The sequence below is a fragment of the Scylla paramamosain genome, chromosome 47, assembly GCF_035594125.1.
Source record: "Scylla paramamosain isolate STU-SP2022 chromosome 47, ASM3559412v1, whole genome shotgun sequence".
NCBI classification, from domain to species: Eukaryota; Metazoa; Arthropoda; class Malacostraca; order Decapoda; family Portunidae; genus Scylla; species Scylla paramamosain.
In genome coordinates this window covers 7176272-7191960 of record NC_087197.1, presented here as the reverse complement: position 1 = coordinate 7191960, position 15689 = coordinate 7176272, and the positions used below count along the sequence as shown (strand labels likewise).

At 37.3% G+C, this 15689-nt stretch overlaps 1 protein-coding gene across 8 annotated transcripts in view; it reads left to right on the top strand.

Annotated features, from left to right (window-relative positions):
* Nucleotides 1-15689, top strand: part of LOC135095120 (condensin-2 complex subunit D3-like) — a 127473-nt gene that overhangs the window by 73542 nt on the left and 38242 nt on the right. Inside the window, exon 4 of one of the 8 annotated variants that reach the window (XM_063995877.1) lies at nt 12578-13883. The exons of 6 other annotated variants lie outside the window; for them this stretch is intronic. In XM_063995877.1, coding sequence (XP_063851947.1) covers nt 12578-12604 — 27 coding nt within the window. In that variant the 3' untranslated portion in view covers nt 12605-13883. One more of the 8 variants, XM_063995874.1, reaches the window with a different exon arrangement.

The following is a 15689-nucleotide window of genomic DNA, read 5'->3' as shown; positions in this document are numbered from 1 at the left end:
ACAGACTGTACCAGCACTTCTGTGATAGAGGATGTTTCCCCAGTATTTCTGCAGCAGCTGAATGTATCGTAGCAGCTCAAGACGGTATCGTCTGGATGACAATATGAACCCCCACTATCAGTACAAGAATATAAACACAAATACAGAAATACATAAAGGGGCAAAAATCACAGAACATAACACAATTTAATACCACTTAGAAACAATGTCAAATAATTTAAAGGGACATTTACAGGAGTGGCAGGAACACTGGGCCATCATGAAACTGGTGAGTTGCCATGTACATTTAAAAAGTAACACTTAACAACAACTATATTGTTGTGTTAGCTCTATATTTTCTTCACTGACACATACAAAAATTAAATCACATTTGCTGTTTCTTGCAAGGCTTTGACTGCATAGGTTGTTCACAAAAAATTGTTATTTGATGCTGTGCAGCACCATTCGAGTACATAGCAAGCTGAGTAGGGAAGGAAAGAGATGTAGGCCCACCTAGGTGAGCTGTTCCCACAACACACAGCTTACACATTAATTTCCCAAAAATAAAGGAAAACAAAGCATATGTATATAGAGTATTTTTGACTTAGAATTACTTCAAATATCAAACTTAACTTGTGGGGCACCCTGTATATATATATATATATATATATATATATATATATATATATATATATATATATATATATATATATATATATATATATATATATATATATATATATATATATATATTGTTGGATTTGGTTTAAAGGAAGAGAAAATAGCAGAATTCAAAGAGAGGAAAAGGAAAAGAACCTGTTGAATAAGTTACCAAAGAAAGTTATGGGTGAAGACAGTCAGGTAGTAAAGCAAGTTTCATAGAATCTGGGAAATATCAAGAAGAAAAAATGAGACCCATAAGAATAAGGTTTGCAACACGGGTACAAGCAGAAGAGGTAATTAATGGATCTTGGAGGTTGTCAGGAGATGAAGAATATAAGAATGTATGGATAAACAGGGATATGGATGAGATTGAAAGGTTGAAGTAAAAGGAGCTGGTAAATGAGGCTAAGCTGAAAAAAATGAACAAAGAACAGAGGAGAGGTTTTTCTGAAGAGTAAGAGATATGAGAATAAAGAAATGGTACATCACACAGTAAGTAAAGTATGTAATACTAGTGTAAATGGATTAATGTCAACAAATGAGTTATTTAACAGAATCACAAGGGATGTTGTGTATTATGCGAGACAAAATGGAAAAATGAATCGGGAACTCCTGACATTGGTGATGATAAATATGATTTATAGATGAAAAATAGAAGTGACAAGGGAGGAGGGGGAGTGATCATTATGACTAAAAAGTGTATTGAAGTGGAGAGGGTAATAAAAAGTGAAGACAAGTCTGAAATTCTACAAGTGATGATTAGAAGTGGAGATGGAAGGATAATGAATTATGTAGGAGTGTATGTGCCACCTATGACTAATGCTTGGCAAAAAAGAAGAACATGACAACGTGTTTGTAGATGTGTTAAAAGGTCTTTAAAAGATAGTGATAGAAAGTAATGATATAATTATTGTTGGTGATTTTAATTGTAAGGAGATAAATTGGGAGACATTGGCAACTACTGGAAGTGAGAGCTCATTGAGTAATAGACTGTTAAACTGGGTGGTGGAAAACTTAATGACTCATTGGGTTGATTGTGATACCAGATTTAGTGGAAGAGATAAACCATCAAGACTTGATTTAGTGTTTACCAAGGACATGGAAATTACTGAAACTATACACTGTGAAAACCCTCTAGGTAAAAGTGATCATGAAAAATGAAAATGTAATCATTGATGAAAATTATAAGGTGAAAAGATTTAAACATGGTAAAGCTGACTTTGAAAAATTAAGAAAATACTTTGTTGCTGTGGACTGGAAAGACTTTGAAGGTGCAGAATATGTTCAGGAAAATTGGATGAATTTATAAGGATGTATAATTCTGCTGTGGAGAAATTTGTACCTAGAGGAGGAGCAAGATGTAGAAAGGATAAAGAATGGTTCAATACAAAATGCAAAGAGGCTAGAAATTGTAAGCTAAATGCTTGGAATAGATGGAAGAAAAGGAAAACTGAGAGCAGATAGGAGGAATATATTGATGCTGGAAATAAGTAAGTTGAGATAATAAGAATGGAGAGAAGAAACTACGAGAGATATAATAGATAAGTGTATAAAATTAACCCAAACTGTTCTTTAAACATATTAATGGGAAAATGAAGAAGAAAGAAGGTGTAGTGGGGTCAGTGTTGGGACTGATAATGTTTGTAATACATGTGAATGACATAAATGAACTTATTTGCAGATGATGCTAAGCTGATGAGAAGGGTAGAAAATGTAAATGACTGTATGGTACTGCAAAATTATTTAAATATGATAAATAGATGGAGTAAATCTTGGCAAATGGAATTCAATTTAAGTAAATGTAAAGTAATGGAGTATGGTAAGAGTAAGAAAAGAACACAATATCATTATGAGATGGATGGTGTGAAGTTAAAAAGTCAAAAGAAAAAGTGGATTTGGGAGTAACAGTTACTGAATATTTGACTCTGGACAGACACATTGATAAAATTACTGGAGAGACAATGAATTTGTTAAAAGAATAAGAATAGCATCCTCATATTTAGATGAAGGAATGATAAAAAAGTTGTTGATCTCCATGATAAGACCAAGACTGGAATATACATCAGTGGTGTAGTCTCCTCATATAAAAAGGAATATTACAAAATTAGAAAGAGTACGAAGAGCAGTCACTAAGATGGTTCAGGAGTTGAGTAAGTCAACCCATGAAGAGAGATTAAGAATGTTGGAAATTCTTACCCTTGAAAATAGGAGAGAGAAAGGGGATTTAATAAACATCCATAGAATGATAAATGGTATGAAAAATGTGGACAAAGAATGTTTTATAAATTTAGACACACAGAGTACAAGGGGACACAGTAAGAAGTTGAAGAAAATTAACTGTAGAAGAGACATCAAAAAGTAGTTTTCCTCATAGAGGTTTGAACAAATGGAATGAACTCAGTGAAGATGTTGTCAATGCCATGACTGTCCATGCTTTTAAGACCAAACTGGATAGATATAGAGACAGGATACTATGAGATTACTCCCCTCCCGTAAACCACAACTAGGTAAATACACACGCACACACACACACACACACACACACACACACACACACACACACACACACACACACACACACACACACACACACACACACACACACACACACACACACACACACACTTATACCTCAGTACCAAGGACTAAAAGGTGGGAAAAGTAAGTCTGATGAAGCTGATTGTCCATAGGTACCAACACTAAGCATTACGTTACGTTAGGAGTGGTTAATATCAACAATTATATTATGAAAGACAGAGGAGTAGATACAGTACAGTGAAACCCATGTCTTTCATAGGGTTATGTTCTAAAGGCACCCATGAAGTGCTAAAATCTGCATTATATTGATTCTACCCCTAAAATGTCTATTTATTGTCTATTAACAACAAAAATCAGTACAGGTACTCACTGATGATGGATGAGATGAATGAAGATGATGAAGTAGCTGTGCAGCAAGATATAATGAACATATATGTTGGGGGATATATATATATATATATATATATATATATATATATATATATATATATATATATATATATATATATATATATATATATATATATATATATATATATATATATATATATATGAATGGTGACTGATGGCCAGTGGGTCACCTTGTCAGGAGCTGGTGGCACAGCTCTCTCTCTCTCTCTCTCTCTCTCTCTCTCTCTCTCTCCTCTCTCTCTCTCTCTCTCTCTCTCTCTCTCTCTCTCTCTCTCTCTCTCTCTCTCTCTCTCTCTCTCTCTCTCTCTCTCTCTCAGATAAGTTAACATACACAAACACACACACCTTGGAAAATAGGAGAGAGAGAGAGAGAGAGAGAGAGAGAGAGAGATTTAATAAACGTCTATAGAATGATAAATGGTATGGAAAACGTGGACAAAGAATGTTTTATAAATTTAGACACACAGTAAGAAGTTCACACATAAAAAAGAATAGTTTTTCTCACAGAAGTGTGAACAAACAGAATGAACTCATTGAAGACATTGTCAGTGCTTAAACTGTCCATGCTTTTAAGACCAAACTGGATAGATATAGAGACGGGATACTATGAGATTACTCCCCTCCTATAAACCACAACTAGGTAAACACCAAGATCACTAAGCAGAAATTTTAAGATCAAAGGAAGTGAAAAAAGAAAAATTATTGTGACATACATACCACCAAAAACTAATGCATGGGAGATCAATAAATTCAAAAGTATGCAACTAGAAACAAAAAATAGTATAGAGGAAATGATAAGGAAAAATAACAAAATGCTCCTAGTAGGCGACTTCAACACTAAAGAAATTAACCGGGAGGAGATGGAAGAGAAAGAAAATGTCAGGTAATGGAGCTAGGAACTTATGCAAACCATGATGGTGAATACAGTGAGACTGTGGGTGAATGAGCCTATGAGATGCAGAGGAGAAGAAGAACCATCACAGCTGGACTTAGTGTTTACAAAAATTCCAGAAAATAAACCAAGTATACATTGTCTGAGTCCAATGGGAAGAAGCAATCATGTGATAATAGAAAGTATCACAGGAGGAAAAAAACAACACTACTCCCTCCTCAGGGCTTGTTGAGGCCTGCTGTCCAGGAGGCTGTAAACAACACTACCTTACTGGAGGATATGATACTTTGTTGGGCAGTGGGTGGTTTGTTATTCGAGGGCAGTCGTCCAACAAGGTGTTATACCTTGACCATTTAAATGTGTGTCCCTTGTTGTGATTGTCCCTCCCAAGAGCATGGCTATTGATTCTTTCCCAGCTGTTGGAGTGGTTTGACAGTTGTTGTTGCCTGTTGGTGTGTGAAACAGGCTGGCAATCTTATTCAAGTAACCTGGTGTTATGACTGTCTGCCACTGACTTGGGTCAGCTTCCTTAAGTTTCCTCCTACATAGCTTAGTGCAGGGGACAAATATCTAAATTAAAAATATTTAAGATTACTATGGAAGATAAAAAATTATGGAAAATTTGGAGGAAGACTGCTGGAGTGGATGGAGGATTATCTGGATAATAGAGAGGTGAGATACAGGATCCTACTGGTTTCCTGTAATGATTATATATGTGTGAGGCTGCCACCCTGTTTCAACCACCTGCAGGGAAGGGAGTATTACAACTGCCAGATAACTTCAACTTGGTAAGAAAGAATCACAAACCACATGCTGGGGGGGGGCAGGGCAAAGGACACACAAGTTAGAGGTTTATAATATTCTGTAAGCTACCTCCCATTAGAGACATAAGCACCCACCCTCACAAATATTATATCCTACCTGTAAAGTTTACCTGCAGTTTCTTAGAGGGCTACAGGAAGGTACACTCCCACAGAGTTATGAAATTCTCTGGCTCCAGAGCTCCTAGCAGCAGCTCCAAAATCCAATCACATTAAACAACACAAATGTTACAGATGCATGAACATGCAGCCAACAGGCAATAAAGGAGACCAGCCAACTGCTCCCAGATATGCCAGGATATTCGGCCAGCACCGAAAAATCAGTGTCAAAAGATATCTTTTTCAAATTACAGAAGCACGACAAGCATCGGCATGTTCCTGGAAATGCTAATCCTACCTATACAAGCAGGGGTGTACGGCCTTGAATACTTGAATAATGTCTAATCAAACAAAGGCCCTCTAATATATATATATATATATATATATATATATATATATATATATATATATATATATATATATATATATATATATATATATATATATATATATATATATATATATATATATATATATCCCCTATGGGTCTCCATGCCTTTCTCTGCCTTTCTCTGCCTTACTTGTCTACGTCTGTCTTCTGGCCTGGCTCGACACCAACTGGCCTGAGGGACAAAGAGGGACGCAGGCCTTATCATCGCACTGAGAAGTGACAGCTACGTCGTATGACAAAGGGGGGAGGGAGTGGAACAATGGAGGGATAGGGAGTTGGAAACAACAAGCCTCGTTCCCCACTCACAACACTGCTCTCCCTCATAGCAAAACATTTATGTTTTGAAAATTCCAGAGACTAATTGGGGAGCTGGGCCAAAACAAATCACACAGTAGGGTAGATAAATTCTTCTGCTACATACCTCTGCAATCTCAACTCTCAAAAAGAAAGGGAGGTGGGAGAATTAAATGGGGAAGGTTAACTTTAAAGTTATACAGAAAGTTATGGTAGCTGACACCTGTAAGGCTCACATCTACTCTCTCTCTCTCTCTCTCTCTCTCTCTCTCTCTCTCTCTCTCTCTCTCTCTCTCTCTCTCTCTCTCTCTCTCTCTCTCTCTCTCTCTCTCTCTCTCTCTCTCTCTCTGTACTCATTTCTTTCTTGTTCTTTCTTCTTACTACTGTGTTGGGCATAACAATATATATATATATATATATATATATATATATATATATATATATATATATACACACACACACACACACACACACACACACACACACACACATATAGATAGATAGATATACTGTATTTGGCAGCACAATAAATGCATTTTTTCTTGAAGAAAAGTATCTAATAATTACCCTGCATCTAATGCAGCCATAGTACAGATGCCAAGTCTATATGTTTGGAGTTGAAGCAGTAGCACACAACGCACAAATATTGCTACTACTAATAAAATTCTCTCTCTCTCTCTCTCTCTCTCTCTCTCTCTCTCTCTCTCTCTCTCTCTCTCTCTCTCTCTCTCTCTCTCTCTCTCTCTCTCTCTCTCTCTCTCTCTCTCTCTCTCTCAGACACACACACACACACACACACACACACACACACACACACACACACACACACACACACACACACACACACACACACACACACACACACACACACACACACACAGAGAGAGAGAGAGACGGTTTTAGATGTAAGGGTAGTACTACACAGCTAAATCGCACCAGATGTGAGGACAAAACACTCTTTTAGGGAATTTGGCACCCACTCTCTTCCTATTATCCATCAGTGATCTTCTAAACCAAACTTCTTGTCCTATCCACTCCTATGCTGACAATACCACCATGCACTTTCCTATCTCTTTTGTAGAGGTCCAATCCTTCAGGAAGTAAACAGCTCATGCAGGGAAGCCACAGAATGCCTGACTTCTGATCTCTGAAATTTCTGATTAGTATTGTTCAGTGCCTCAAAAACTCAATTCCTCCATCTATCAACTTGACACAACCTTCCAGACAACTATCCCCTCTTCTTCAGTGATGCTCAACTGCCCCTCCTTTTTCACTGTTCTTTACTTATAATCTAAACTGGAAACTTCACATCTCATCTTTAGCTAAAGCAGCTTCTATGAAGTTAGGTGTTCAGTGTCATCTCTACCAGTTTTTCTCACTCCCCACCCTCCATCCCAGCTGCTAACTCCATACAGGGATTTTATCTGTCCATGTATGGAGTTTCCTTCATATGTATGGGGAGGGGGGCTTCCACTCACACCACTACTTTAGAGAGGGTGGAATCAAAAGCTTTTTATCTCATCAATTCCTCTCCTCTAACTGACTGTCTTCAGCCTCTCTCTCATCACAGCAGTGTTGCAGCCCTTGCAATCTTTTACTGCTATTTTCATGCAAACTAGTCTTCTGATCTTGCTAACTGCACACCTCCTCTCTGCAGCCTAGCTGCACAAGACTTTCTTCTTTTTCTCATCCCTATTCTGTCCACTTCTCTAATGCAAGAGTTAGCCAGCATTCTCAATCATTCATCCCTTTTTCTGGCAAAGTCTAGAACTCCCTGCCTGCTTCTGTATTTCCTCCTTCCTGTGATTTGAACTCTTTCAAGAGGGAGGTCTCAAGGCACTTATCCTTTATTTTCTTATTTTTTTGTTTATTTATTTATTTATTTTATTTATTTTATTTATTTATTTTTCTTTCTTTCTTTCTTTCTTTCTTTCTTTCTTTCTTTCTTTCTATCTGACATCTCTATGAGAACTGGAGTTAAGTGGGTCTTTCTTTTTATTAAAAAATTTTGTTGTCCTTGGCCTGTGGCCCTCTTATACACACACAAATTTATGATGCACAGGACATGGCAGAGGTTATGAACAATAATTTCAGACCAGCATTTACTGTGGAAGGGGAGTTTGATGCTGGAAGGGATAAGTTGGTGAGAAATATACTAAGTATAGTCCCATTCAGTTATGAGGAAATACTTAAGATGATGGAAGAACTCGATATAAATAAAGCATCTGGTCCAGATGGAGTATCAAACTGGATATTGAAGGAATATAGAGAACAACTGGCTGATAAAATTCAGTCTAGCGGTGACATAACTATCACAGGGAAGAGTACTGAAAGATTGGAAGAGAGCAAATATTACACCAATGTACAAAGAGGGAAATGAGGAAAACCCACTAAATTATAGACCAGTGTCCTTGACTAGTGTTGTATGAAAACTATGCAAAAGAACAATAAAGGAAAGATGGATGGAACACTTGGAAAGGAGTAAAGTTTTAGTAAATTGTGAATTTGGATTTAGGAGGGGAATATCATGCTCTATGAACTTATTGTCCTTTTATTCAAGGGTAGTCGATATTGTGCAGGAGAGAGACGGATGGGTGGATGATGTCTACTTAGACTTGAAGAAAGTTCTTGACAAAGTACCACACCAAAGATTACTATGGAAGATAAAAAATTATGGAAAATTTGGAGGAAGACTGCTGGAGTGGATGGAGGATTATCTGGATGATAGAGAGATGAGAACTGTAATATAAGACCAGTATTCATCTTGGGACTGATAATGTTTGTAATATATGTGAACGACATACATGAAGAAATAGATAGTTATCTGAATTTATTTGCGGACGATGCTAAGCTGATGAGAAGGGTAGAAAATGTAAATGACTGTATGGTACTACAAGATGATTTAAATAAGATAAATAGATGGAGTAAATCTTGGGAAATGAAATTCAATTCAAGTAAATGTAAAGTAATGGAGTTTGGTTCGAGTGAGAAAAGAATACGATATCATTATGAGATGGATGGTGTGAAGTTAAAAAGTCAAAAGGGAAAGTGGATTTGAGAGTAACAGTTACTGAAAATTTGACTCCAGACCAACACATTGATAAAATCACTGGAGAGACAATGAATTTGTTAAAAAGACTAAGAATGGCATTCTCATATTTTGGATGAAGGAATGATAAAAAGTTGTTGATTTCCATGATAAGACTAAGATTGGAATATGCAGCAGTGGTATGGTCTTCTCATACAAAGAGGAATATTGTAAAATTAGAAAGAGTACAAAGAGCAGTCACTAAGATGGTTCCAGAGTTAAGTAAGTCAATCTATGAAGAGAGATTAAGAATTTTGGAAATTCCTACCCTTGAAAATCAGAGAGAGAGGAGATTTAATAAACATCTATAGAATGATAAATGGTATGGAAAATGTGGACAAAAATTTTTTTTATAAATTTAGACACACAGAGTACAAGGGAACACAGTAAGTTGAAGGAAGTTAACTGTAGAAGAGACATCAAGAAGTATAGTTTCCCCAAGTCCTGACCCAGAAAAAAACAAATCTCACACACAGACTGAAAGACCTAAACTTAAGAAACACAAAAAAAAGACATACAAGTGTACATACTGTTTATGTTATCTGTAATTTTAAAGTTGCAAAGGCTTCATTTCTGTTGTAAAGCATAAATAATCTTATGCATAAAAATTGTATTATATATTAAATTTTGCCTTTGGTAGCATTCATTTACTGTGTTTCATTATTCTAGTGAGTTTATAAATATTTTTTACTGCATAAAGTTGTTTTCATTACCCTTCCTAATTATTACATGTCTAGGAGACTGGTCATGACCAAGAAAATAAAAAAAAATAAGTCAGGAGATTTCAGCAAGGTGAAAAATGGATGAGAATGTGCTCCATTTTGGACAGTCAAATAATTTTAAGTAGTCAGAGGACTTAGTTGAGAGATACACAGTGTACAAAGTATAAAGAACACAGTCTTCTGTGCACAGTCTTCTGTGCAATACATACCAGGACCGTCTCCCCCCCCAGAAAAAAGGGCACAAGGCACACAACTTTCACATTCACACCACTCTCTTAGGCCTTTGGCCCCTGATGTAGAAAAAAGTGCTCCAGCTGATCAGTCCAGTTTGATCCAAAACAAGGCTCCTTCACAGGAAATACTTTCCCTACCACATATGATTTCCCTCACCTGCGTAGCTCCTTTGGAGGTTGCAGGGCCATCATTCCTCATGCACTCACAATTGCTCTCCATTTGCTTGTTATGCACAATCATTCTGCTATGCTCCAGTGTCAGTCCTCTTCTCTCCTTTTTGCTGTCTCTCATGGCCTACCTCACAAGTTCACACCTCTCACACTTGATCTTACTATCTTCTTCATCAGCCTATCACCTTTAATTTTCTCTTAACATACCCATACCATCTCAGCACACATTGCTCTCCCTGTCCTGCCAAGTCTCTTCCAACACCCATTCTCCTCATTTTTTTTCATTTCTGTTTCTATCCATCCATTACATTCAATCTCTTCTTGTCAGCTACTTACATACTCCAGGTTTTACCACCATACAGTGCAGTAGGCAGGCACTACTATCCCTTCGTACAGTACTCTCTTTACATACATTTCAATTGCCCTACTTTTAAAGTCTATTCATAGCTCCTAACACTTTTCAGCCTTCTTTTACCTTAGTTCTAACCTCTGTCTCTACTACTCCCTTCACTGCTATTGTAGATGCAAGATATTCGAAGCAATCTACCTCTTCCAATTCCTCACTATTCAACAGCTGCATCTCAGGTGCACCTCATTAACTTACTCTTTCCTGCATTAACTTTTAGTTTCCTTCTCTTACACACCAGTCCAAACCCCTATACTAGCCTAGTTAACTTCTCTGTATCTGCCACTAGTGCCGTCTTATTTACAAACAATAATTGATTAATTCATTTTAACTGTAATGGCACTGCTAAGGATAGGGACTTAAGGGGAAGCTCCACCAAAATAGAACTAAATTTCACCTTTCCAACTTCTTTTTTTTTTTAAGTTATCCTGAAAAATAGCTGACCACAATGTGTTTTCTGTGGAAGTTTGGCAGCCTTACGTCAATTCTTTCCCTGTCAACTAAACTGATTTGCAATATAAATTTTGAGGTCCCCACCTTTGCAGAAATCCACATTTTCTATTCAGTACTGTTATGTTTTATTTTGCCATCTTTTGTCTGATTTTTCCCTTTTTTTTTTTTTTTCTTTTTACATTTTTATACAAAGTGTGTCATCATACATCTACTAGCTACATACAGCTACTAGAAGTGGTGTGACTATGAGAGTTGGGAGCCTCCCCGAGTCACAGGCAGTATGACCTGTTTGAGGCATTTTCCCAGCATTTTTTCAAGACTCCTTGTACTCCAGCAACATAGGACGGCCCTCCAAGAAGCTGCTGCATGGAAGGAGTGCTTCAAGGAATTGACTGAAGCACAATGAAGACATGAAGTCACGACTTGTCAGTCAGTCATATCATGAGCCACCACCACTTGCTCACATTCACCCTCACCCTTGTCTACATCTGCTCCTCCAACACCTACACTTGCTCCTGCAATACCTTCTACATCTGCTCCTCCAACACCTACATCTGGTGCTGCAACATCTTCTACATCTGCTCCTGCTCTCCCTGAAGACTGCTGCTGCCAAGACATGTCACTGCTGATGCATCTTGGGTTTGGTGCATCTGTGCACGCTTTGGAAGGTTTAGACACTCAAGAGACCAAAAGAAAAAGCCCCAGGGAAAAAGAAAAAGAAGAAGCAAGAAGCTCCCATAGAAGCATACGTGCCAAGAGACTTACCTAAGTAAGTAAGTAAGGAATATTATGGTGATATTATCCTTGTCATTCATAAATAAAACTAAGTTGGAATCAAATTTGTTTTCTACCCTGTAAAATCCTATAAAAATCATAATTTTTCTACAGTAACTGTATCTAAACACAAAAATTACTATATCTCAAAACTGCAATTATTGTACTTTGGTGGAAAATGACTTCATTAGTTTTCAACATAACAAAAAAACAACATGCTGAAAGACGAATGGACGGTAAACATTCTACTCGTATGTTTTTTTCCTAGCTGAACAAACACTGCTGTTATGATTTATTGGAGTAATAAAAAAAGGGAGAATTCTGGGATACATAAAACTGTAATCTTAAGAATTTTTTTTGTACAACAATGTTGAGGCATATAAAAAAAAAACTGTACAAGCAATTTTCTGGGTTTCATGAGGAAAACTACCCAATATCATAGAAATTGAGTGAACATACATGCTCCCATTTCTGTTTTTAGCTCTTCTCTTATAAACTACAAAAGAAGATCTTTAAAATTTTTCAGCAAAAATTACTTAAGCTATTATGATGGAACTTGCAGATCTTATTCCTTATACTAAAGTCATCAAAGAAAAAAATACCCAGGAATAATTAGATTAATATGAATGTTTCTTCCACTAGTACCAGGCAGCGCCTCCCCTTATCTGAGCAGATAGTCGAGTAGGCAGGCTTGGTCAATCTGAAGATTTAAGGTTGTTTTGGGATGCCTGTGCAACAACCAGCATGATGGTAGCAAGAAGAGGGGGCGCACGTCTTACTTGCTGGCAGTCCAAGCAGTCCACTCTCTGGCCTTCACATGACGCCACTTCCCCACACCAAATTCCTGCTCTGCTTTGGCTATTTTGCCACCAACTCACACCACCACATACTCACATGGACACACACTTATACACCCTAAAGGCACATTGCTAACAATATTATATACTATACATATATCATTGTTTTTTATTGTACTAAACTGAATTTTCAATATGTCTGTGTTCGAATTGGAGAACCACATTCAAATTGGAAGTCAAAGTTTGTTTGCCAACCCTGTTTGAATTGGAAGTTGTTCGAACTGAAGGACATTCAAATCATTAGGTATGACTGTATTTCCAAAAGAATAATGATTTAATGATGATGGGCATCATTATCAATTTAGGTATAACAACCCACCTTAAAGAGTGGGTTAACCTGCAAGGATCCAAAATCAAACATCCAAACTCCTGGACCCAAGCTTTTATGAGCCTTCCCTGAATGTGGCACATTCAGTTAGAGTCAAGTTTCAGTAGCAGTCACACTCTAGATCTCACACAAAGCAGTCATTCTGCTATCACTCAGCTAGTACTCCAGGCAGAAATTCCACCCAAAACTCTAGGTATACAATACACAGGCCTATGTACTATAAAGTAAGCAAACTGCAAAGCCATAGGTTCGCCCCCTATACAAGGTAAATCCATAATATGCAACCTGGGCTTGACATCAGTGCATGTTGATACCAAGTTCCCAAATTGCTTCTTTGAACTGGACTCTGGACTCAACTCATGCCCAGTGTATGTGTCCCTAAACCCATCTCTGCATGTCACTAAGTGCACTGCAGAATGACAAAGGCCACACATGAATAACTCCGTGCAGTATATCTGGCAATGGTACATTGGTTTATGCACTTCATCCCATACAAATACAAAGCTTATTAACAACAATTAATATAATATTCTGATTTGTTTTACCATCTCAATAAAAATGTAAAAATGGAGGATCCAAAGAAGTTAAAATTAATCAGAGGTGAGTGATGAGATTAGGGATGCTAGTAAGGAAAGAAACAGACCAAATATGGTGTGCAAGCAGTTGAGAAAGAGGAGGCTGTAAGTGAGTACCAGAATGCATGGACAGCATATGAGTCAGCAGGGTGATAAAGTGAAAGATAATAAATGCCAAATTTAAGTGTAAGAGAAGTGCGATTCAAGGGAAGGGAAGGTGTTGAAGGTGGATGGGAATGGTACAGATTCCTTAGGGATGAGGGAATGCCTGACAATGAAAATGTGGAGAGCCTAAAGGTGAATGGGGCTTTGGTGACAGATAAGGAAGAAATGAGATAGACAATAAAAGAGTATTGGGGAAAAGATTGAGAAAATGGTGTGACACTGAAGAGCAAGAATGTGGATGAACTGAATGAAAGAATTAGCAGGAAGTGGAAAAATGTGTGAAAAGGCAAAAGAATGGGAAGGCAACAGGGCTAGATGAGATCATTTATGAGATGTACAAAAATGAAGGGGAAATTGTGATTGATAGGATGACTTTGTTATTTAATCAGGTGTGGGAACAGGAAGGTGCCAAAAATGTTGAATGAATGCAGGATGACTCTGTTGCATAAGGGAGGATACAAGAGTGAGAATAAGTTGAAAAATTACAGGCCAATTGTATTAGTGAACAGTTGGTAGTCTTTAGTGCAATGTTGAATGAGAGATTGTGTAAATGGATTGAGAGAGCTGGACTGTTAGGTGAAGAATAGAATGGGTTTCGTTTAGACAGAGAGCAGAGGATAACATGTTTGTGGTGAATGTAATGATTGAGAGAAAGAAAGATGGTAGTATATTGTACATAAGTTTTATAGACATAGAGAAAGTTTATGATAGAGTGAATAGAGATATGCTAGCTAGAATCTTAAAGAAGATTGGGTTAAGTACAAACAACATAGTGCAAAGTATGTATGTGGACTACAGAGCTAAATACAGACTAGGAGATATAGAAATAGACTGGGTGAGGAGTCAGGCAAGGATGGATTTTATCACCAATCCTTTTTAAGTTGTATACAGAGGAGTTAGCAACTAGAATGAGAATGCAGGAGTGAGTGTGGGAAATGCTTTTTTTATGTAGATGATGTAGTGATTATGAGTGAATCAGCAGATGAGCTCCAAAGTTTGTTTGATGTTGTAGATAGGTATGGAAGGGACTTTGGTATGAGATTTACCAATGAGAAAAGTAAGATGATGATAGTGGATAGATCAGAGGATGAGAGAAATTCAGTGTGGAGACTGGGTGGGAATGGGTTGCAACAGATAGATGAATACAAGTACCTAAGGATGTGGATGAGTCTGAATGGTTGTGAGAAGGCAAAAGAATAAAAAGATAAGCATGGTGAACCGGTAGGTGGGCCAACTAGGAAGTGCAGCAAGGATGAGAGCAAGTAAATTGAGGTGCTGCAAGAAGTTTGGAAGAGCCTGGCTGTTTCAACCATTATGTATGGTATGGATGTGATTGCTTGGAATGAGAAAGAATCAGATAAATCAGAAGTAGGACAGATGGCACTTAATCTACCAAAGTATGCAATGATAGAGGCTTTGAGAGGAGACATGGGCTGGAGTACTTTAGAGACAAGTAAAGGCAACCATGGGATACAAAGGTAGATTAGAGTGAATGGATGATGCAAGATTAGTGAGAAAGGTGCTTCTATGGAATATCAGGAGTAGCAGGTGGGGAAAGAGGTGTGTTAAGATGATAGTCAAGAGCAGGGATGGGGTGAATACAAGAACTGTGTATTCAGATACGAATATGAATACTTCATATTTATATGAATATGAATGCACTGAAATACTGATAACTTGAATACAAATATGAATACTTCATGAGAGAATTTGTGAATGCATTCATGACTACTTTTCATTGAAAATAACTTTTTCATGTAGGTAGCTTGGCAATGAGCCTAATATGGTACTAAAGTTATTCAATAATAAAATATCATGAACTTATAATT